General features: G+C 49.0%; 1 protein-coding gene across 1 annotated transcript in view; it reads left to right on the plus strand.

Moving 5' to 3' along the window:
- Positions 1-12,337: 12,337 nt before the first annotated feature.
- Positions 12,338-23,503, plus strand: part of Nova2 (NOVA alternative splicing regulator 2) — a 32,143-nt gene continuing 20,977 nt past the window's right edge. Inside the window, exon 1 of the mRNA XM_038340064.1 lies at positions 12,338-12,461. Within this exon, the coding sequence (XP_038195992.1) occupies positions 12,377-12,461 (85 nt within the window). The 5' untranslated portion in view covers positions 12,338-12,376. The remainder of the gene's footprint in view (positions 12,462-23,503) is intronic.

Below are 23,503 nucleotides of genomic sequence, written 5' to 3' on the forward strand. Positions count from 1 at the left end.
ACAAAACAATGTTAAGCGAAGGACGAAGAAATAATTCCAAGCCAGGCTGTGGTGGCACTTGCCTTTCATCCCAGCATTTGGGAGGCAGAGGCAGGTGGATCTCTGTAAGTTCTAGAACAGTTGGGGCTACACAGAGAAACCCTGTCCCAGAGAGAAAGGGGGAATTCCAGTGAGAAGTGATGGTGGCTTTTATGGAGGTGGCTGCAGTGGAGATGGCTGGAATCTGCATATATTCTGGAGGTATAGCAATGGCAGAATTTGCTGAGGGATTGCATGTTGGAAGGGAGAATGAGAAAAGTCAAAAATGATTCTCAAGGGGTTTTTGTGTTTTGATTGTTTTTTTAATCTGGAAAGTAGCTGTCAGGATGAAACTTCCACTTTGTGAGATAAAAGGAACCTGGAGGGGGAGGCAGAGACCAGACATGGAGACATGGGGAGGGCTGGAGTATCTAGTAGAGTTCCAAGTAGAGTCACAGACCAAAGTGAGGATTTGAGTTCTGAGGTGAGGTCCAGCCTAGAGAGAGAAAGATGAGACGGAGAAAGATAATCGAGTATATGGATAGATTACATAGAAGACAGATAATAAAGTTTAAAGATATTAATATATGAAAGATGAGATTGATAGATGATAGCTAGAATAGATAGATGACTGATGGGATAGATTACTGATGATTGATTGGTAAATTATATATAGTAGATATATGAGCTAGGTAAGAGAGATATATAATTGATAATGGTAGGATATATAATAAGGATGGATAATAAATAGGTGAATATGTGAAAGAAAGAGATTGGCAAGATGAATGGAGAGACTAGAAAGGATAGACTGATATGTGGGCGGGCAGATGGAAGGAAAAGGATTGGAAGGATGGATGGGCGGATGGATGGATAGATGGATGGATGAATGAATTAGATGAATCAGTATTTGATACAAAGATAACTAACATTGGGACTGGATAGACAGTCCAGTAGATAAAATGATTGCTATCCAAGTATAGGTACCAGAGTTGGATCCCCAGTATGCACATAAATGCTAGGCATGGCAGGACACACGCGCAGTTCCAGGGACCAGGTGGCTGAGACATTAAGGTCCTCAAAGGTTGGTGGCCAGCCAATCTAGCCAATGTGGCAAGTCTCGGAGTCAGTGAGAGACCCTGTTTCAAAAAATAAGGTAGAGATGGGTCAACAGTTAAGAGCACTAACTGCTTTTGCAGAGGACCTGGGTTCAATTCTCAGCAACTACATGGTGGCTCACAACCACCTGTAACTCCATTTCCAGGGGATCTGCTATCCTCTTCTGGCCTACACGGGCACTGAACACATGTGGTGCACATACATACATGAAGGCAGAACACTTTATACACATAGAATAAAAATAAATCTTAAAGAAAACATAAGGTTGTAACAATGACGGGGCCAGGCCTGCTTGTTGGGTTTCTGTCCCACCCGGTACCCGACAGCTGGCAAGCCCCAAAGAAATAACACAGAGATCTCTATAAGTTATAAAGCTGATTGGCCCATTAGCTCTAGCCTCTCACTGGCTAACTCTCACATCTTGATTCACCCATTTTTCTGATCTGTGTTAACCATGTGGCTCAGTACTTTTTTTAGTGGTGCAGATCACTGCTTCAGTGATCTGGGCAGGAGTGGGAGGAATCAACTTCCTCCTTCCCAGAATTCTCCTGTTCTCATTACATCATTTCTACTTCCTGTCTGGTTTTCCCACCTTTACCTCCTGCCTGGCCAATCAGCGTTTATTTAAAACATGATTGATAGATTACAGACAATCCTCCCGCACCATAAGGTGGAACATGATAGAGGACTGCACCCAAAATTGACCCAACTTATATGAATGTGAAAACATACATGAACCACACACACAAATAGGATCAGCTGAGCGGTGGTGGCACACACCTTTAATCCCAGCACTTGGGAGGCAGCCAGTCAATCTCTGTGAGTTCAAGGCCTACAGAGCAAGTTCTGGTCTACAGAGCAAGTTCCAGGACAACCATGGCTACACAGAGAAACCCTGTCTTGAAAAACACACAAAACAAAAGATATGATCAATGAACAGACAGATAATAGGAGAGATAAATGATACATGGATAAATTAGATAACGACAGATGGATAAATGTGGACAGATGATGATGATACAGACAGAGAGTCCATCACTAATGAAAGGAAGGAATGAAGACAGGAAATAGCCAGATGCTGCCCCAATGCTGAAAGACCCCCAGGGACAAGATGGCAACATCAGAGAAGCCGCAAAGGAGCTAGAAGGGGGGGTTGAGTTGGGTGTCCCAGAATCCGAGGGAAAACAGTACACTAAGGAGGAAGACCGCACAGAGAGCTTTCCCTGGGATTTGTAGCTTGGCAACATTCTTTTGCTCACATATGACACTGAGGTAACACAGAATCTTAATAAAGAGTCAAGGACTGGAGATAAAGATTAAGCACTCTGCAGAAATGCCTATGGGATGCACATGAAGAGAAAAAGTTGCTAAAATTAAATTTACCAGGGCCATCAAGATGGCTGAAGTAGTAAAAATGCTTGCAGCCAAACCTGACGACCAAGAAGAGTTCAATCCCCCAGCCCCACATGGTGGAAGGAGAGAACCAACTCCCAAAAGCTGTCACCAGAGATCATAGCATAAACTAAACACCCATGGGTCCTTGCCAGGGAGACAAGGAGGTCCACCAAGGGGAAAGGAGACTGAGGGGGCAGGACCAGAAGCAGGGACACTGTCTCTCCTGCAGTCAGGAAGAGTCAAAGGTTAATTCTGCAGGTGCCTAATACACCAGAGACCCTAGGTTCAATCCCTAGCGTTGCAGAAGGAAACAGAAAAGAAGGGAGCTGGCCTGCAGGGGAGTGTGAGGGGGGTCAGGTGGTAGCGTGTTTGCCTAGCATGCACAAAGACACAGATTTGAGTCCAAGCACTATAGAAATCTGGCATCTTCCTTTGCTTTCTGTTGCTGTGCTAGACACTGTGACCAAAGCAGCCACACATGAAATGACACAGCAAATATACAATCGGATACCAGTTAGAAATGTGAGAAGCAAAATCCAGGGCTGGAGAGATGGCTCTGCGATGAAGAACATTCACTGCTCTTGCAGTAGACCTGTTTGGTTCCCAGCGCCCACGTGGCAGCTCACAAACACCTGTCACTTCAGTTCCAAGGCATCTGAATGCACATGGAACACTTCAACTCACACAGGCACACACCCCCACGAATGAAAATAAATAACCCATTGAAAAGAAGGAAGGAAGGAAGACCTAGGTATTATGCCACAAGCCTGTGATCCGAGTATTTGTCAGGTGGGGCCAGAGGATCAGGAGATCATACTCGGCAGTGTAGCAAGTTCAAGGTCAACCTGGGATTCTAGAGACCTGGTCTCAAAAAAAGAAAAAGAAGGAGGAGCAGGAGGAGGAGGAAGAGGAAGGAGGAGGAGGAGGAGCAAGAGGAGGAGAAGAAGAAGAAGAGGAAGAAGAAGAAGAAGAGGAGGAGGAGGAGGAGGAAGAAGAGGGAAAGAAGAAGAAGAAGAAGAAGAAGAAGAAGAAGAAGAAGAAGAAGAAGAAGAAGAAGAAGAAGAAGAAGAAGAAGAAGAAGAGAGTATGGCTGGCTGCAGCCTGGGATGGGTGGGCCAGCGTGGAACTAGTCAGCCGAAGGAGAAGACTCCTGGCAGTGCCTGTGGGGGAAGATACTGAGGGCCTGAAGCTGTGAGGGAAGTAAGGAGAAGGGAAATGTGTGACCTTAAGCCCCAGCAGCAAGGGTTTGTGCTGATGGCTTGGCTTTGAGTATGGGGAAAGCGGGTGTCTAGGGCAACGGCCTGGCCTGAGCAACTGGCAGAGTTTGGAATTGGTCCCAGTGGCAGTTGCAGAGTCCCAGGGAGATGTTAAGGCTGGGATGGGGGTGGAGACTCAGTCAGATGCCAAAAAAACACCAAGGTGGCAACCAGCGCTGGGACACAAGCCTAAGAGATGAGAGACAAGAGAAGGATTGGAGCTCTGGCTCTGCCTCCAAATTCCTGTGGGCTCCAGGGCAAAATAAGACCCTCTGCTCAAGCCTGTAATCCCAGCACTTGGGAGCTGGAGGCAGGAGGATCAGGCATTTAACGCCAGCCTTTGCTGTGTATCAAGGTCCAGGCCAGCCAAGGCTGTGTGAGACCTTGTCTCTCTTGACCCCTGTTTTTCCATCTTACAAACAAGACATTAGGACTAAAAGACCTATGGAATAGGGCCCAGCGTTTGTCTACAATCCACTTCAATAGTAACGGTGTTTGTCTGGTATATGCAAAGCCCTAGGTTTCGTCCCCAGGATGATTTAAGGAGACCTGTACGCTGGAGAGATGGCTCGGGTACTAAGAACACCGGTTGCATGAGAAAGAAAGTCAGGAACGTGAGGGGTGCGTTCACTCATGGAGACGGTGGGACAGAACTAATGGGAGATCACCAACTCCAGTTGGAATGGGACTGATGGATCATGCGACCAAACCCGTCTCTCGGAATGTGGCCAACAGCGGGGGCTGACTGAGAAGCAAAGGACAATGGCGCTGGGCTCTGATTCTTCTGCATGGACGGGCTCTGTGGGAGCCTTCTCAGCTTGGTCGATCACCTTCCTGGACCTGGGGGGAGTTGGGAGGACCTTGGTCTTAGCATAGAGTAGGGAACCCTGATGGCTCCTTGGCCTTGAGAAGGAGGGAGGGGAGGTATGGGTGGAGGGGAGGGGAGGGAAGGGGGAGAAGGAGGGGAGGGAAGGGGGAGGAGGAGGGGAGGGTAGAGGGAGGAGGAGGGGAGGAGATGAAAATTTTTAAATATAAAAAAATAAACCATGAGAAAAAAAAAAAAAAAAGAACACCGGTTGCTCTTCCAGAGGACCCAGACTCAGGTCCTTCACCCACAAGGGGGCTCACAACCATTTGTAACTCCAAATCAGGGTATCCGCCCCACCCCCTTTCTGGCCTCCTTGCCCTTGGTGCACAAGCACACATGCCAGCAAACACCCATACACATACAATCTTAAAACAGGAAGAAAAGAGGAACCAGGCAAAAGCGCCACGGCTAAAGTGCCTGCTGCACACGTGTGAGGGTCAGAGTCGGATCCCCGAAACCCACGCAAAATAGCCAGGTGTGGCCGTACATGTGCCTGCTGTGCACGCGTGAGGGTCAGAGTCGGATCCCCGAAACCCACATAAAATAGCCAGGTGTGGCCGTGCACGTTTGTAATCCTAGTACTAGGGAGACAAAGGCAAGAGGATACTTACGGCTTGTGGAGCAGCCAGTCTAGCCTAATCATAAAGCTCCAGGCCAATGGGAGACCCTGTCTCAAAAGTACAAGGTAGATAGCGCGCACGCACGCGCACACACACACACACACACACATATACACACACACAAGACAAAATCAGTAAATGAATTTTGTCTTAAAGGTAGAAACAGAAAACTGGGCAGTGGTGGCCCATGCCTTTAATCCCAGCACTCAGAAAGCGGCAGGTGGATTTCTGTGAGTTCAAGGCCAGCCTGGTCTATAGCGCTAGTTCCAGAACTGCCAGGGCTACACAGGGAAACCCTGTCACAAAAAAAGTAAGACAGAAATTCCAACCATTTCTGAAGCAGCCCCAAACACACTTCCATCACTTCATTTTCTTTTGCTTTTGGTTTTAGAAAAGATCTCGTGTAGTCCAGGCCGGCCTCCAACTCACTATATAATCAAGGCTAGTCTAGAACTCTTGATCCTCCTGCTTCAGGCTCCAAATACTGGGATTACAGGTCTGTGCCCGACACCTAGTCACTCCTTATACTTTACAGTACATACTTAGGCTGAACAGTATTCTGGGCATCAATGATAATAAAATTAAAATGTCAGTCAGCTCTGAAAAATGGTGAAGATTATCTAATATTTGGTCAAGATTCATTATGTAAAAATAAACAAACATGTTCATGTCATCAGTATATGAATTTGCTTTCATCTTTAATAAATGGTAAAAATAATATGCATTATTTTGAAATAAGCAATTTTAGAGTTTAGTATCTGTAAATGTTTACATACATATTTTATGATACTATATTTCCAAGAACACATAAAAATTCCTCAAACCTTAATGTGTGACTAGTGTTATAAGTTTTGAGAGTCTCAAGACTGAGCTGGGCATTATAGCTCATGCCTGTAATCCAAGGGCTAGGAAGCAGAGGCAGGCTGTGAGTCTGAAGCCAGTCTGGTCTACACGATGCAACTCTGTCTGAAGAAGAGGGGGTGAGAGAAAGAGGAAGAGGAGGAGAAGGAAAAGGAGGAGGAAGAGGAGCAGGAGGAGATGAAAAGAGAAGAAAAGAAGGAGGAAGAAGAAGAGGAGGAGGAGAAGGAAGGAAGGAAGGAAGGAAGGAAGGAAGGAAGGAAGGAAGGAAGAAAAATCTCTAGACTAAGCCAGATGTAGTAGTACATAAACCTGTAGCCCCAGACTGAAGGATCTGGAAGTTCAATTGTCATCCTCAGCTATATAGGGAGTTCAGGCTGGTCTGGGCTGCATTAGACTCTGTCTCAAAAATCAACACACACACACACACACACACACACACACACACACACACCTGGGCTAAGGTAGAAGGGACCTATATCTTCATGGACAATTTTGTGTTCAGTTTTATGCCTTACATTACAAAAAATAATAATTCCTTGAAAAATGTTAAAGTTAGGGTATAGGGAGATGTCTCAGAAGTTAGGAGCATTTACTGCTCTTGAAGAGGACCTAAGTTCTCCCAACACCCACAGAGTGGCTCACAACCATTTCTAACTCCATCCAGATCCTCAGGCATCAGACATATATGTGGTATACATACATACAGGTAGGCAAAACGTGATGAGCATAAAATAAATAATTTTAATTTAAAGATAAATGTATTTGTGTGAAGCGTTGGGGTTAGCAGAGATCAAATGACAGTCTCAGGACTTGGTTTTCTACTTCTGTCGGGAGAGTCCAATGGATCACACTCCGTCACCAGGCTTGACCACCAGCACCTTCGTCTGCTAAGCCACCTCGCAAGCCCAAGAAACTTAATTTCTTACAGCGAGTTCAAAAAGTTTGTAAAACCCCTGCACCACACAATCCTGCCTCTCCCAAATCCCGAGAGGATGTGTGCAACTCAGATTGAGTTCTTTGTTTGTAGAATCCTCACCACACCCTCAGCTCTGATTCCCATTTGACAGATGGTGATAGACTAGGAGACAGCCTAGGCTGGATAGAGGTCACCCAGCTGGGAGGGAGGGGTAGAGGGCGGGGCCAGTCTCTCCTGAGCCTGCGCACTTGATACCTGCCTACTTGCCCACTGGTCCTGCTGCTCTATATCTTCTTCCACCTCCGCTGCGCGAGTGCCCAGAGTCAGCCAATCCTTAGATGTCCCCCAGAACTAGTGGCACACCCTCCTTACCCTCGGCCAGCGACGTCGTGTCAGCCCCCTTTTTGCTAGACACAAAAGCTGCAAAGTCTCTCCAAGAATCCACCATGCTACCCCCTCCTCCAAACTGCCTCATTGAGAAGCAGAGGGGAAAGATGGTTAGGAATGCATCCTTGACTTCCTGGGTTCAAATGCCATCTTTCAAAACAGGCTTAGCGGGCCCTGGTGATACAGGGCAGTAATTCCAGCCAGGTACGTGGGAAGCAGAAGCAAAGAAGGATTGTGAGTTTGAGGCCAGCCCGGGTAACTTAGTGAGATCCTAAGTCAAAACGAAAAGGAAGCTGGGCATAGTGGCTCCTGTCTGTAGTCCCCACACTAAAGAAGCAGAAGCAGGATGCGCTCTGTGAGCTCAAGGCCAACCTGGGAGAGAGAGAGAGAAAGAGAGAGAGAGAGAGGCCACACTCCTTTAATCCCAGCACTCAGGAGGCAGAGACAAGGGGATCTCTGTAAATTCGAGGCCAGCATGGTCTACAGAGTGAGTTCCAGGACAAGCTCCAAAGCTACACAAAGAAACCCTGTCTCGAAAAAAAGAAAAAGCCAGGCTGTGGTTGCACACGCCTTTAATCCCAGCAGAGGCAGGAAAATCACTGTGACTTCGAGGCCAGCCTGGTCTACAAGAGCTAGTTCCAAGACAGCTAGGACTGTTACACAGAGGAACCCTGTCTCGAAAAAAAAAAAAATGGAAGTGTCATTCAGCTATAGAGTACTTAGAGTATTTGCCTAGAAGTCCCCAGTGAGAGGCTGTAGGTATAGTCCAGTAATGGAGCCCCCGCCTAGAATCCCCCAGTGAGGGGCTGGGGTGTGGCTCAGTGGTAGAGCCCCCACCTCGAATCCCTCAGTGATCGTCTGGGGTGTGGCTCAGTGGTTGAGCCCCCGCCTAGAATCCCCCAGTGAGGGGCTGAGGTGTGGCTCAGTGGTAGAGCCCCTGCCTAGAATCCCCCAGTAAGGGGCTGGCGTGGCTCAGCACTAGGGCTCTTGGCTAGAATGCACATGGTCATAGATAAACTCCCTAAAAAAGCTTTAGTATCTAGGTGACAGCACATGCTCCAGGCCTGTTTCCTTTTCTGCAAAAGGGAAATCATAATAATAACCTAACCATACGGCTATGGTTAAGTCTTAAATTAGTTAGTACCTAAAGCCGCAGTCCATGCCTCTCAATGTTGGGACATGTTCCCAGCAGCCCTGTGTGATCGGACTCTTGACCCCAAGTTTGTTTCAGGGAAAGACAATCCATCACATTCACTCATATTAAGTCAGAAGCTGGGAAGGTTAGACTCTGCCTGCCTGTACTTACATTTTTTTAGTTATGTTTCATTTGGTGAGCACATGTGTGTGTGCTGGAGGTCAAAGGACAACTTGCAGGAGTCATTTCTCTCCTTCCACAGTGCGGGTTCCAGCAATCGCTTTCAGGTCCTCAAGCTGACTGGCAAGCACCTTTATCTGCTGAGCCCTCTCATCAATCCAGACATGGACCTCTTGCCACTGAATCACAGTTTGATTCTTTAAGGACTTAAGTGTGAATGGGACACTTTCTGAATTAATAATATAAGACTCAGAGCAGTAAGGATATGCCTAAGTCACCCTGCATGTAAATGACAGAGCCAGGATTCAAACCCAAGCTCCTGTATGTCCAAGTCAAAGCCTACCTGTGCGACAAGGAACTCCTGCACACAGCACTGGAGAGAGAGAAGGGGGGTGAAGCTGCCCTTCTTTGCATGGGCTGGCTCTCTGGTGGCCCTGGTCCTGGACCCTGTCCAGACTGAGTAACCATCCCCCTGAACGCACTGGGGTGGCACGGATGAAGGGAGAAGGTGCAGCCCCCTCCACCACCTCTGATTGGGGCCTTACAATCCCCCAGGATTTGGTGCTTGGAAAGCTGACGTTGGGTTGCTATGGCGATGGGTTTGGGGCGGTTGCCATGACAGCAGAACTAGCCTTGGTTTAAAAATATCTAGGAGGAGGTTTGTGTTTGTGTGAGTGTGAGTGCCCGACCGACCATGCTGTTTGGTGTGGGTCCAAACGGGAGTGTTTGGGAGGGCTGGGTGGAACTGGGGCTGCAGGCATGACTTGGGGAGAGGGATGGGAGCTTCATAACACACAGCAATCCAAGTGTGTTGTGCACTTGCCTCTGAGCGACCCTTGAAGTCCAGTCATCGTGGGTGCCAGACTTTGCTGGTCCTGTGTGTAACTGCGCACAGTACCCAGTTTATGTTGAGCTATAATGAAGGCCACTCAGTTTTGACCCCATGTCACCAGCCATGTCTTATATAAGCGAGGTTGTATGTTTCCTGTGGCTTTATCACATATGTGTAACTTCTGGGGACAGATTGGGAACTATGAGTCTAAATATGCCTCCGTGGGACATATTTGGATATTAGATGTCACTGCTTTGATATTAAATACACATCTATCTATTTGTGTGTAGGTGCCTGTGTTGTGGTTTTGGTCTGAATGACTGAGTGTGCATTTTAGGGGCGTGTGTGTGTGTGTGTGTGTGTGTGTACACAAGCATCTCCGTAGTCTTTTCCTGTCAGTCTTTCTAAATCAGTATGAAATGTGTGCCCCATGTGACTGCGTATGTGTGTTAGGGAAGAACTTTACATGCAACTCCATGGATGCTGGGAGATGTCACCTGTGTACCCTGGGTCTGTGACAGGCTAAGTTCCTAAGGTGTGGATCTCAGCCCAACCTCAGTGTTTCCCTGCATCCCCTCTTGCCTCTTCTCTGTCTCCATGGCAACCATCTCCTCAGCTCCCTCCAGGAAGATAGAGGGGGAGGATCCAGACTGCAGTGGACCACAACCCCCTCCCATCCCCCTTGGCTGAAGGGACAATGGGGGGAGGGGACAGATGGGCATCCACCTCATCCACCCTAGGCCATCTGCTGCCTCCACTGTCCTGGGGACCTGAGAGCACAGCAAGGGAGGGGCAGGTGGAGTGGAGCAGATCCTAGTATCACAGACCACCCCCCCCCCCCAGCTGCCACAGCTACCCCTTCCTGGACCCTTCTGTGACTAGACTTGCCTCTGACCAAGCTAGAAAGGAAGAAAGCCCTGGAGACCACACAGCTAGGGAGCAGAAAACGCATATATCTGAGAACACAGAATATTGGCAACAACCCACTCCAACGAAGCGCCTCCTATCTCCTATGGCTTCAGGCTTTGGAATTAGGCTTGTCCTCCGTCCAAATTCCAGTTTTCTCCCTGTCTAGCCGTGTGCCCTTGGGAAAGTCTTTCTGAAAGGCCTCCACTCTGTCATCTGAAAATCAAAAATTTCTATCGAGTGACCAGAATGATAATACTCTACAAAGCAGTAAGGCTGTTTTGTTCTGTGCTGTGTCCCAGGGTCTTAGGGCAGTATCTGTCACTCAGTGGCTGGACCATCAGTACTGTTGATAGGACTGAGTGCCAGTTGGTGTCTGTGACAGCTACTTGTTTTAACTTGATTTCAGTCCTGTGAACCCAACAGTAGCCTTATATCCATTCTTCATGGGTAGATGGGCAATCCAAAGGGGAATTTTCTTGCTGACAGTCAGATGGCACTTGAAGGAACATTTCTTGTTGTGACCAAGTGATAGATAGGGACCACTTGCCATTGTTCCCTTTTCTTCTTTCTTTTGTTTTGTTTGTTTGTTTGTTTCGTTTCTTGTTGTTTGGGTTGTTGTTTGTTGTTTAACAAAAGGTCTTACACTGTAACCCAGTCTGACCTCAGACTCAAGGCAATTCTCCTGCCTTCTCCCGTCAAGTACTAGGATTACATGAGTGAGCAGCCACACTTGGCTGTTTCAGGTCTTTGACGCTCAGTGTCCTCAGCTGTAAGACAGAATAATAAAAGTACGTCCCATCTTTGTTTCCCTGTAGGATTAAATGAAAATTAAGAAACGCTCTTTAGAAGGGGAAAGTAGCTAGGGTTGTCACGCATATCCACCTAATCCCAGAACTTGAGGGATGGAGGTGGGAGAATCCGGAGTTCAAGGGTAGCCTGAGCTACAAAGTGAGTTCAAAGTCAGTTTGGGTTACATTTGACTCTGTCCTGCCCTGCCCCTCGGCAAATCAAAGGGTGAAGGGTAAGGAAGGAAGGCGTGGAGGAGCCTCATGGTCCTTATTATACCCTGCAGGGGGGAGGAGTCAGGTCTCTCGCTTCTGAGTGCTGGGCGTGGCCAACCCGGAGGACCGTGGCCCAGGCTTCAAAAGTGAACCAATGAGGGTGCCTAAGGGCGTGGCCCTGTCTGGCATGGGCGTGACCTTGCGCGAGTGGGAGGGGCCAGGACGCTGTTGGGAGCCTAGGCTGAGAAGATGCTCGGGCCAGCAGCCTCCACCACCAGCCCCGTCGCCGCTGCCGCCCGCGCCCGCAGCCCCCCGGGCCCCCAATAGCGGCCGCCTCCGCTTATCTCCGGCCCCCCGCCCTGAACAGGGCCTTGGGAGGGGGGTTCGGCCCTCCGCATCTGTGGGGAACCACCAAGAAAGGGCACAGAGAGGGTGTCCTGTCCCCTCTGCACCCCACTGGCTCAGCCAAGTGCCGGCTTCGGTGATCTTTGAGAGACCAGGACCCCACCCCTCAGTTCTCCATCCCAGATCCCCCCCCACACCCTCTCCACCCTGCTCTTTCCCGTCCTCCCAGCTCTGTCAGCGCTCTCCCCCCAACCCCTCCCGCTTCCCTCCCCGCCGCTCCCCTCCCCCTCCTCACCACCCCCTCCCCTCCCCCTCCTTCCCCTCCCCCTCCCCCGCCCCCCCACCATGAGGATGATGGCCGCCGGCGCGGTGCACGGCCTCTTCACGGCCTCCGCGGCCCCGCAGCCGCCGCCGCCCCCGCCGCCGCCGCCGCCGCCGCAGCCCCAGCCTCCCCAGCAGCCGTCCCCGCCGCCACAGCAGCCGCCGCCGCCGCCGCAGCCGCCGCAGCAGCAGCAGCCGCCGCCCCAGGCCCCCCCCATGGAGCCCGAGGCCCCGGATTCCCGCAAGAGGCCCCTCGAGACGCCCCCCGAGGTGGTCTGCACCAAGCGCAGCAACACGGGAGGTGAGGCAGGGCTGCGGGACCGCGGCGTGGGGCGTGGGGGAATCGCGCGCCGAAGGGGGCATCGCCGTCCTCCATCATCCTCCCCCCCATCCCTGGCTGGCAGGTGCAAGTGTTCCGGGGAGGGGAGGGGCGCTCCTCCGAGAGGAGCTGGGGACCAGGACGGACCCCTTTCTCTTGTCGCCGAGGCCCCTGGGGCTGAGAGCTTTGTCTGCGATGAGAGGGACTGGGGGGGGGAGGGGGTGGTAAGTGTCCTTGTGGGGTGGGGGGGAGTCAAGGATGAGGGGCGTGGGTCCCTTCTGGAGCCAGAGTGTCCTTGAGGGGTGTGTGATGTGACCCTTTCGGGGCAGGGGTGTTCCCCCGGGTTTGCGTATCCCGGTTGGGGGAGGGGAAGGAGTAGAGACAGGCCTGTGGACCGGGAGCTTCTGAACCTCCCTCCCTGGGGATGTCCTGAGCAAGGGTTGTCCCGGAAAGGGGCGGGTGTGGACTGTATGCGAGACCATGCGTGGGGACAAGCTGGGTGGGTGTGTTGGGTGACATGGAGGAAAGGGTGGGTGTGTGAAACTGGAGGAGAAAGAGGTGAAAGGCCAGGACAGGTGTGTGTATCTGTGCGGGTCCTGTGGGGCCTGGATATGCGACATTAAGAGACCATGGATATGACAGGGTAGTGGGTGTGAGTGGGTGAGTGTGTGTGTAAATGACACACCTGGATATGAGCCCCTTCAGCGTAAATGTGTGACACGGGAAGCTATGTGCTTGTCACTCCGGAGGGGGCTCTTGTACTGTGACACATGGGTGAGAGGGGTGTGTGTGACATGCAAGGGGGTGTGTAGGGAGGCAGAAAGGATGGACTCGGGGTGTGAACCATGGGAATATGTGTGGATTGGGGAAAGGGTGTTACATGTGGGTTACCGATGCGTATGGGGTGGAGTGGGACCAGGAGAAGCTGATGCGGGGATGTGACAAGGAAAAGGGTGTGGGTGTGACTCCAGAGAGGCTAAGGTTGGGTGTGACACATGGAGGTGTGCAACGGTGACATCAGAGGGGGGTGTGTAACTGGGGGTGGTTGAGGGTATGAAAAGAGAGCTGGGGTGTATGGTTCAGTGAAACCCATTGAGGGTGTGTTCACAAGGAAAGCAAAAAATGGACTTCCAAGTGGCTAGGGATGTATGCTTAGGACACCCTGGATCCGGGAGATGATGTGTATGTAACACAGGGAGGTGTGTGTAGAATAGCTGGGTGTGTTACACCAGAGCTGTGGGGAAGATGTGGGTGTGACAACATGGGTGCGCGTGTGTATGTGAGACAACTCAATGTTAGATACCTCAGAGACGTGTGGGCAACGCAGAACGGACAGACCCTCTGTGTGTGTCATCTGAGAGAGGTGTGTATGCATAGCAGAAAAGGCCACGCTAAGCAGGGGACTCGAGGTGCTACCTTGATACTAGTGGGTGCAGGAAACATGGGACATGAGAGAAGGGGAATCCTCAGAGCTCTCCAGCTCTCTGATAGGAAGGAGACCCCAAAATAGATAGATTCTCTTGCGTGATCTTAAAATCCCCTCTTCATCTTGTCTTGAGCAAAGAGTGTCTATAACCTTCCTCTAGCTTGGCTCACTGACAGTCGGGTGCCGACTCCCCACTGCCTCCCCTGGAATACAGGGATCCCCCACTTCTTTCTCTCAACCCAGGCCACCTCACCTCAAGTCAGGTAGGACAGAATTCCAAGTTCCCTTGAATGCCTGGGAGGGTGCTCAGCAGAAATTGAAGGAAAGGGAAGTTGGGGGAGGGTGGGAGAGAATTTCCTGCCCAGTCTTCCTGCACCCACCCCAGCACACACATGAAAATGTCCAAAGCCGGCTTCCTTTCTTCCTTCCTGCTTGCTGCTTTTGCCAGTCCCAGAAAGGATCAGGAACCCAGATTTGGTTGGGCGGCAGTTGTCATGAGTGACTGCTAATGAAGGTCCCTTCCAGTGCTGCTTGTGGCGCTTACTCCCACCAGGCAGGCTCTGAGATCTGGGTGGATTTCTCAATACAACCCTTGAAGAGATTATTGAAGGTGTGTGTGGGGGCTCTCTCTCTCTGTCTCTTTGTCTCTGTATCTCTGTCTCTGTCTCTCTGTCTCTGTCTCTCTGTCTGTCTGTCTCTCTCTCTCTCTGTGTGTGTGCGTGCGTGCGTGTGTGTGTGTGTGTGTGTGTGTGTGTGTGTGTTAACCAGTGAGGGAAACCGAGGCTCAGTGAGATGAAACAGCTTATTCAAGGTCACAGGGCTCCTAAGTGGCAGATTCAGGATTTATTGAACTCTGGACTCACTGGTCAGGGAGACTTGGGATTTCATGTTTCCTTCTACAGTGGCAAAACTAAGTGGAGTCTTTAGGGACTATAGCCTGCAGACCCTTCTCCACCGCCAGACTGTATTTGAGGAAACTGAGGCCAGGAAATACAAAAGAACAGTCCTCTGTTAAGAAAAATACCCTAGAGCAAGGCAAGTATTGGTGACTTTGATCTCAAAATTGCTGGTTCTTTTTTTTTTTTTTCTTTTTTTGTTTTTCAAGACAGTGTTTCTCTGTAGCTTTGGAGCCTATCCTGAACTCCCTCTCTAGACCAGGGTGGCCTCGAACAGGTGTCTGTCTCCCGAGTGCTGGGATTAAAGGCGTATACCACCACCGCCCAGCCCACTGGTTCCTTTCAATGGAGGACAGTGGTGACTGTGAGATGCTTGGCTAACCCTTTCTGAGCTTCTGTGTCCCCAGCTTCCAAATGTAGACTTAACAATAATGACATTGATGTCATAATGGCTAGCATATCATTGCTTAATGCCTGACATGCAATTCCATCTCATTGTCCCCACATGCTATGATGCAAAAATATCAATAAATTATAGTCACGGCTAACATTTATGGTGCCAGGAAGTATTGTGGAAACTATTGGACATGGGTCATTGGATACTTCCAATTCCGATGCCCATCTTTCAAATGAACGGCTGAAACACAGAAAGGCTTGGGAACTTGGGCAAGAACACCCAGCTAAGAAGAAACAGGACTATGATTTGAACTCGCAAGGCTGGCTCTGCTTTGTGGACAGAGTCTATGGCGGATGCCCTGTTAAAGAGGACACTGAGGTTCACAGCGGTGAAGGGCTTGGCTCCACTAAGGCATCACAGGTGATAGCAAACCAAACAAACCTTGTTAGGGCAATGGGGGTGGGAGGAACAGGAGCTAGTGGCTCCTCTGGCTGGTGTCTGGATACCTGGCTGGGTGACAAATGCCACTGGGAGGAAAGGATGTACTCAGGGCAAGAGGATTCCAGTGAAGAAATTGGAAGAAAATCCAACCTCGGGAGTTATTTGAAGACATAAAAAAAAACCTGCCTGTAATCCCAGCTGTAGGGAGAGAGGTTAAGGTGGGATGATTGGAAGTTCAAGGCCGTCCTGAGCTGCACAGCCAGACCCTGTCTCAAAAATTTAAAAAAAAAAAGTAAAATGAATAAACAAATAAAAATGGGGCTGGGAATGTAGCTCAGCTATGGAGCCTTTGCCTAGTATCCTCTAGTAGGAGCCTGGGTGCATGCCACTATGGTAGAGCTCCTGCCTGGAATCCACCAGTAAGGGGCTGGAGGTGTGGCTCAGTGGTAGAGGCCCTGCCTAGAATCCCCCAGTGAGGGGCTGGGGGTGTGACTCAGCAATCAAATACTTGCCTAGCATGTCCAAGGCACAAGGTTTGGGGCAGAGGACCTGTCTGGTAGACTTGAGTGCCCCCACAGAGAGCCTCAAGTGGCTCGGCTGGTACAGGTGCTTGCTGCATAAGCCTAATCATGTGGATGTGATCCCTGTATCCACCATGCAAAGGTGAAAGGAGAGACACACCTCCAAAGAGCTGCCCTCCGCCCTCCATGCATACATCATGGCCCATGAGCCCACACATACATCATGCCCACACACAATAATAAAAAATGAATTGAACGGAGTGTCACTTGTAGCACTAACTATAGTGACCTGATAATCTCGCCTGGCCCACCATCTGCAAGCATAACTCATACTCCAGGAGCTCCTTACCCAGATCTCAATCCCAGAATCCCTCCCACCACACACACACACACACACACACACACACACACGCGCGCGACAAGACAAGAGCTCTGAGCTCTGGGTGGATAGGGACTGGAAAGATGGCTCAGCAGTTAAGAGCACTTGTGTTCTCACAGAGGACCCTAGTTCAATTCTCAGCACCCACACAACCAATTGTAACTACAGTTCCTGGGGACCCAGTGCCCTCTTCTGACTTCCGAGGGCACTAGGCGTACATGTGGTCCACATACAAACAGTGCTGGCAAACTTTTTTTTTTAAGATTTATGTCTCTGGGTATTTTTCTCACATGTGCTACCTTAAGCAAAACATTTATACATATAAAATAAATAAATCTAAAACTTAAACAAAGACTCGTGAAAGGAAACCTTGTAAGGTTCAAGGCATTCTGCCACGGTGTATTTGGCATGGGACTCTCAGCAAGGGCTATTAATGCTGCAAGCCTCAGTCTCCCCTCTGGAAAATGGGGTCAGTAGGATTTACTGCTCTAGATAAACTGACTGAACTGGGCGGTTCTGTCTAGTTACTGAAATTCCCTGTGAGCCTAGACATGATAACCACCCCCACATCCGTGTGGGTCCTGGGGATCCAAACTCCAGGCTTCTTGCTGGCGTATATTGTTATTAATGAACCATTTCACACGCTGTCACTAATGACCCACCCCATCTATTGTGGCTTGTAATTCTACCTACCGAGAATGTGGAAGGATAATCCTTTTCTAAAAAATAGCTTTATTGTTTTAAATTGTGTGTGTGCATATGCTTGTGTGTGTGTGCCCTCAGAGGCCAGAGGTGTGAGATCCACCTGGAGATGGGGTTACTAGCAGTTGTAAGCTGCCAGATGTGGGTACTGGCAATGGCATTCCAGACATTTGCCAAGACAGTATGCTCTCTTAACTGGCTTGCCATCTCTTCAGTCCCAGAATAACCATTTTTTGTTTTTTGTTTTTTGTTTTTTGTTTTTTGTTTTTTTTTTTTTGTCATTAAAGGGAAAGTCGCCTAAGGGGGCTTTACTGTTGCTTTTTGTTTGATTTGTTTTGTTTACAATCTTATTATATTTATTCGTTCAAGTGGATGGGGTACATCAGGTCAGCTTGTGGAAGTTGGTTCTCTCCTTCCACCGTATGGGTCCCAGGCATCAAACTCAGGTCATTAGATTTGGTGGCAGATTTACCTCCATTTGGTAAGCCATCATGCCAGCACCACCCTTCTTCCCCCACCCCACCTCCTCTTTTCTTCTGTTTTGGTATGCTATAGAATTGGATCCAGAACTTTACATTTGCTAGGCAAGTGCCCTACCCCATGTCTCCTGCCCACTGCACCCGTCTCTTGGTCTCTCTGATAGTGTCCAAATGCCTTGATGTTCAACCCCTCCCTAGCACATGCTTCCACACTGTAACCTTGTTGTCACTTGGCTTTCCCCCTCCTGATATTTCCAGTGACATTCCCAGCCCCCACCAAGAACAGGTACCATGAGGACAACACCCCAACTTTGGTTCCCTCTAGACACGGTATCACCCAAAACCACCTCTCTAAGATGTGTGCTTCTTTGATACCATGTGCATGCTGTGTGTGTGCATGTGTGTGTGCTTGTGTACACATGTATATGCATTTGTGCGTGTGTGTATGTGTGTGTGTGTGTTAGAGGAAGATCTCCAATGTCTCCTCTATCACCTTCTGCCTTATTTCTTTGAGTTGGTGTCTCTGCTTGAACATGGATCTTGCTTTTCTCAGCAGCCAAGCACCAGCAAGCCTCCCGTCTCCACCCACCACAGCACTGGGTTGAAGGCATACTTGAGTATGAGACTTTTTGTATAGGTGCTAGAATCCAAACTCGGATTCCCATGGTTACACAGCAAATACTTTTAACCACTGAGCTGTCCCTCTCAAGTCTCAAAAGCTTTTTGGCTTGTACACATGTGTGCCTGTGGTGTTTTCTCTTGTTTTGTATCAAGACAGAGTTTTATAGCCTTGGATAGTCTAGGTGTGTAGCCCAGCCTGGCTTTGAACTTGCAGCAATCCAACTGCCTCTGTCTCTTGAGTCTTAAGATTAGAAATGTGTAGTACTACATCAGTCTGGGCTCTAATTTTGTCACGTGATCCCCTAGGGAACTAAGTCACCTTACAGGATCCACTCTGTGACAGTGAGTCCACTCTTATCTCTTGGGTAGACAAACTGTATTTGTAAGGCAGTGGACTGGAAGCATCATGAGGGGGTTGGGCATGAAGGGAAGAGTTGTCCAGGGGCATAGTAAACAGGAGTCAGCTGAGCCAGCTTTGTCTTGAGGTAGCCATGCTTGACTTTGCAGCCCTGGAGGAGATGGGTGCAAAGAGGGCATGGAGGTTTTCCTCCTCAGCTTCCCTCTCACTGGGCTCTGGGAACTGCGGGAATCCCAAAGGAGCTACTGAGAATAGGCTGGGAGTGGACAAGGGCAAGCTCTGGCCTCTGGCATAGCTTCCTTGCAGGCACAGAAAGTTCAGCCTTGGCTGTTCAGACAGGGAAAGAAAGGCCTGTGAAGTCTGGGGATTCCAGGTTCAACCAAGGTCAACGACTCTGCCTTTGCGGTAGGAAACAGAGACCTGGCTCCTTCCCAAAAGAGGTGGGACTCCATGGTGTGACACGCCCCAAGTAGGAAGCCTAGGTGGAAGTTTCTAGAAAGGACAGGTGCTAGCCTGAGGTCCACAGTGGAGACTCCTGGAGTTAATATTTTTGAGTTTCTACAGTCAGGAGGGCTCATCACCCGCGAGTGCTTTTATTTTCTTTTTGACTCTTGTGAGTTATGTTGGAAAGAGGAAAAGCCATTGCCACCTGCACAACTGTAATTATTGGCAGTGGTTTTAAAATCTCATCCCAACTCTTTCAGTGGATTATTTTCTTTCAGTTAAATTTTTTTTGGTGGGTGAAACAATGAGTTTTATTGTGAATTTTTAACATTTTAAATTTATACATTCATTCATTTTGTGTGTGTGCACATGTGCACACATGAATACTAGAATGTGTGGGGGTATATGTGCCACAGCACACATGTGGAGGTCTGAGAATAGTGGTTCTCTCCTTGCACCATGTGGGTCCCAGGGATTAAGCTCAAGTTGTTAGGCTCGGTGGCAAATGCCTTTACCTGATGAGGCATCTCACTGGCCCCTTGTTATGACATTTTCATAAGTATACCGTTGTGCTCTGTTCATAGCTACCCTCAGCTACCCTTGCTTGTCCCTCCCTTTCTTCCCCAATACCAATGGTTCTTCTGACTTCATGTCTTACATGGATGATAGATATATGGATGGATCATACATACATGCATACATACATATATACATACTTTTTTGAGACAGGTCTTATGTAGTCCAGGCTCACCTTAAGCTCTGTAAGTAGCCCAACATGACCTTGAACTCTTGATTCTCCTGTTTCCACCGCCCAAATGTTAACATTACAGGTGTGTGCCACTGTGCCCAGTTTCCATGGTGCTAGAGATTGAACATAGGACATCATACATGCTAGACAAGAAACTACCCTGAGTACAACCACAATCCCAATAATTAGATGGATTCTGCATCTGAGAGAAACTTGGCTCTATTTTGTTTTGTTTGGGTTTTTTTTTTTCTTGTTTTTCTTTTCAGAGTCAGGGTCGCATGTTGGGTAGGTAGGCCTGTATACAGCCCTCTCTGTGGTCCAGGCTTGTGTTATCCTGACTCTCCTATTAATGCTTGCTGGGTACTTGGATTACAGGTGTGTCCCATCATGCCGTGTTGTGCTGTCTGTGTCCCTTCCACCACCGTTGTTTGCTTTCATTACATTTATTTAGTTAATTAGTTATTCACTAGGGGTGTGTGTGCGTGTGAGCGCGCGTGCGTGTGCGTGTGTGTACCTATGAGGTGATGCACAAGCAGGGGTCAAAGAATTCAAAGAACAGCTTGAGGAGTTGATTCTCTTCTTCCACCCTGTGGAACTGAGGGATGGAACTCTAGTGGTCACGTTTGGAGGTAAGCACCCTTACCCACTGAGCCATCTTGCCAGCCCAGGTTTCTTTGGTGGGTTTTTTTTAAAACAGAAACTCCCTCTGCAATCCAGGCTGGGCTGAACATTTCAAATACTTCAGCTTCCTGAATACTAAAATACAGATGTGCACCACCATACCTGACTTGAAATCTCTTGATCTATCTTGCTGTCCAAAATTTGCCCCTTTAAATAAATGTTTTTCTGTGTCTTAAAAGTTTAAGGAAAAAGGAATTGTCTGTGTGGGCCTCCTGCTCTATCCCCAGGATCTAATGCAAGCATTGAGCAGCTGTTCAAGAGAAACTCCTTGCAAAAGGGGGGGAAAGAAAAGGAGAAGGAGAGATGTCGTGACTCGGGAGTGCATAGGAGGGCAGAAATCAAGTATATGGCAGAAGAAAGCTAGAGACCTGGTGAGATGGCTCAGCAGATTAAAAATAAAACTTCCTACTAAGCTTGATGATCTGAGTTCACTCCTCAGAACCCACATGGTAGGAGGGAGACAATCAGCTCTTCAAAGTTATTCTCTGACCTCCATACTCATGCCATGGCACCCATATACATGCACACACACACACACATGCACACACGCGTGCACACACACACAGGTTGGGGAAGCAAACAAACTATAATGACAACACTATACAAAGTGAGGTACTAGAGAGGTTCCAGACAGGAAACTAAGCATGGAGTTTCCCTTGTATTAAGAGACCACCCCCAGGCATGGCGGGAAAGCACTGACTTGTAATTCCAGCTGCTCTGGAGACTGAGGCGAGGAGGTTTGTGAGTTGAAGGTCATTCTGGATAATTTAGAGCCTATCTCAAAAAACCAAAACGAAGGCTGGAAAATATAGCTCAGTGGTAGAGCACTTCCTTCAAGTCTACCCACGTGGGGGTTAGGGGCATGGCTCAGTGGTAGAGCCCCTGCCTAGAATCCCCCAGTGAGGAGCTGGGATGTGGCTCAGTGGTAGAGCACTTGTCTAGTATATAGGAAGCCCTAAGTTCAAATCCAATCATTAGAACACAAAAAGAAAGTAAAAGAACAGGTGAGATGACTCAGGTGGTAAGGCATGTACTACTGCATGTGATGTCCTAAGTAGAGGGAAAGAACTGGCAGCCACAGGTTATTCTCTCATTTCTATGTGTGCTGCATACATACATACAGATAGAGGGTGGGCTAAAAGAAATCATTTCTCTTCCAAAAAGTGGGGCACAGTTTGGGCAGACAAGATGATAAGGGAAAGAGTTCCCCCTCTTTTTCCTACCTCCCAACAAAACCCCCCAACTTCAAGCATTGGTTTTCTACCCACAGAGCACCCATTCTGTGCTGAGCACTGAACAGGGCTTTACTACAAACACTTGGAAGGTTGAGGCGGAAGGCTCAGGAGTTCAAGGCCATCCTGAACTAGATAGAGACCCAGCACTCCTGAGGCAGAGGCAGGAGGATCTCTGTGAGTTGGAGAGCTGGTTTACAGAGTGAGTTTCAGGACGGACAGCTAGGCTCAAAAACAACACATAGACAACTAACGGTAGTAATGATAGGTGGCATATGGTGTGTGTAAGTGCTGCGTGCCCAGAACATTCTAGCTACTTTCCAGTTCATTGTTAAGTGAATGATTATGTCCCCTGAGAGTCAGTGCTACTATGTCCGTGTAGCTTTGGAGCCTAGCCTGAAACTCTCTTTGTAGACCAGGCTGACCTCAAACTCACAGAGATCTGCCTGTGTCTGCCTCCTGAGTGCTGGAATTAAAGGCGTGCACCACCACCACCCAGCTGCCATCCAGACTTTCAATAACAAAACTCACCGTTCGCTTGGGATTGCCTGCCTGCTCTGTATGGAAGTCCCCAGCTGGAGCTTGAGGGAATCCAGGACAGAGGGAATGAGGTGTGGACAGCCCAGCTTTCAGAGATGATAGACACTTGAGAGCATCCAAAGGAAACCTAGGCGAGATAGTCATCATGATGTAGCCTGTCAATGTAGCACCTGAGTGACTGAGGCAGGAGGATTATGAATCTGAGGCCAGCCTAGGATACAAGGCTAAGCTGCATCAAAAAAAAGTAAGGGGGGGGATAAAAGAAAGAAAGTGAATTGAGCAGGGGTCCAATGATGGATGAGAAGTTACCCTGGGCTGAGGAGGGGGGAGGATAATTACCTAATAGGCTTAATGGTCTGATTAGGCCATTTTAAGAGGATTGCCTTGGGCTCAATAAAACTCATTTATTCTTGACTTCCTCCTTATGCTTAGAAGGCTAAGTCCAGCCACTGTACCCCACACCACTATACAAAACGTATTAGGAACCCAGAACCCTCAGTCTGAAGGACCCATGCTGAGAAGGAAAGAATTTAACACCTACCCATCCAGGTCAGCTTTCTATAGGTTGTCCAACGCTAGGGGTGGAACTCAGGACCTGGAACGTGGTAGGCAGATGCTCCACACTGATGTACTCTAGGCAAGTCTCTGAGCCATGAGCCACGCCCCAGCCCCTCACTGGGGGATTCTGGGCAGGGGTTCTACCACTGAGCCACACTTCCCAACTACAAATAACAGTTCTTTTATCTGCTCTGGGAGGCAGCTTTGCTCACCATACTACCAGTTGGGGCTTCATGTTTGATGGTAAAATTAGACATCCTATACTTAAAAGAAAAGGTTGAAATCCCTGGGGAACAAGTAAAACTCTTAAGCCTTGGAAGCAGAACGGCTCACCTCCCTTTCTTTTCCTGCTTTTATCCCCAGCCTACTGTGTGCTGTTACACGGTGCAAGGGACACAGAGGTGCACTCCGTTGATGTGGTTCATGTTGGCCCTGTGTGACAGAGGGCTCTGGGTATATGAAGCAAGGGGGGGGGGCTCTCCATTCTCAGTGTTCCAGGAAAGGTTGTGAGAATAAATAGCATTGCAGTGGAGCCCCCAAAATGACAAGGTAAGAGGAAGTGCCAGGCAAAGGACATCTGCAAAGGCCGTGAGGTGGGAAG

This window comes from Arvicola amphibius, chromosome 8 (genome assembly GCF_903992535.2).
Source record: "Arvicola amphibius chromosome 8, mArvAmp1.2, whole genome shotgun sequence".
Taxonomy (NCBI): domain Eukaryota; kingdom Metazoa; phylum Chordata; class Mammalia; order Rodentia; family Cricetidae; genus Arvicola; species Arvicola amphibius.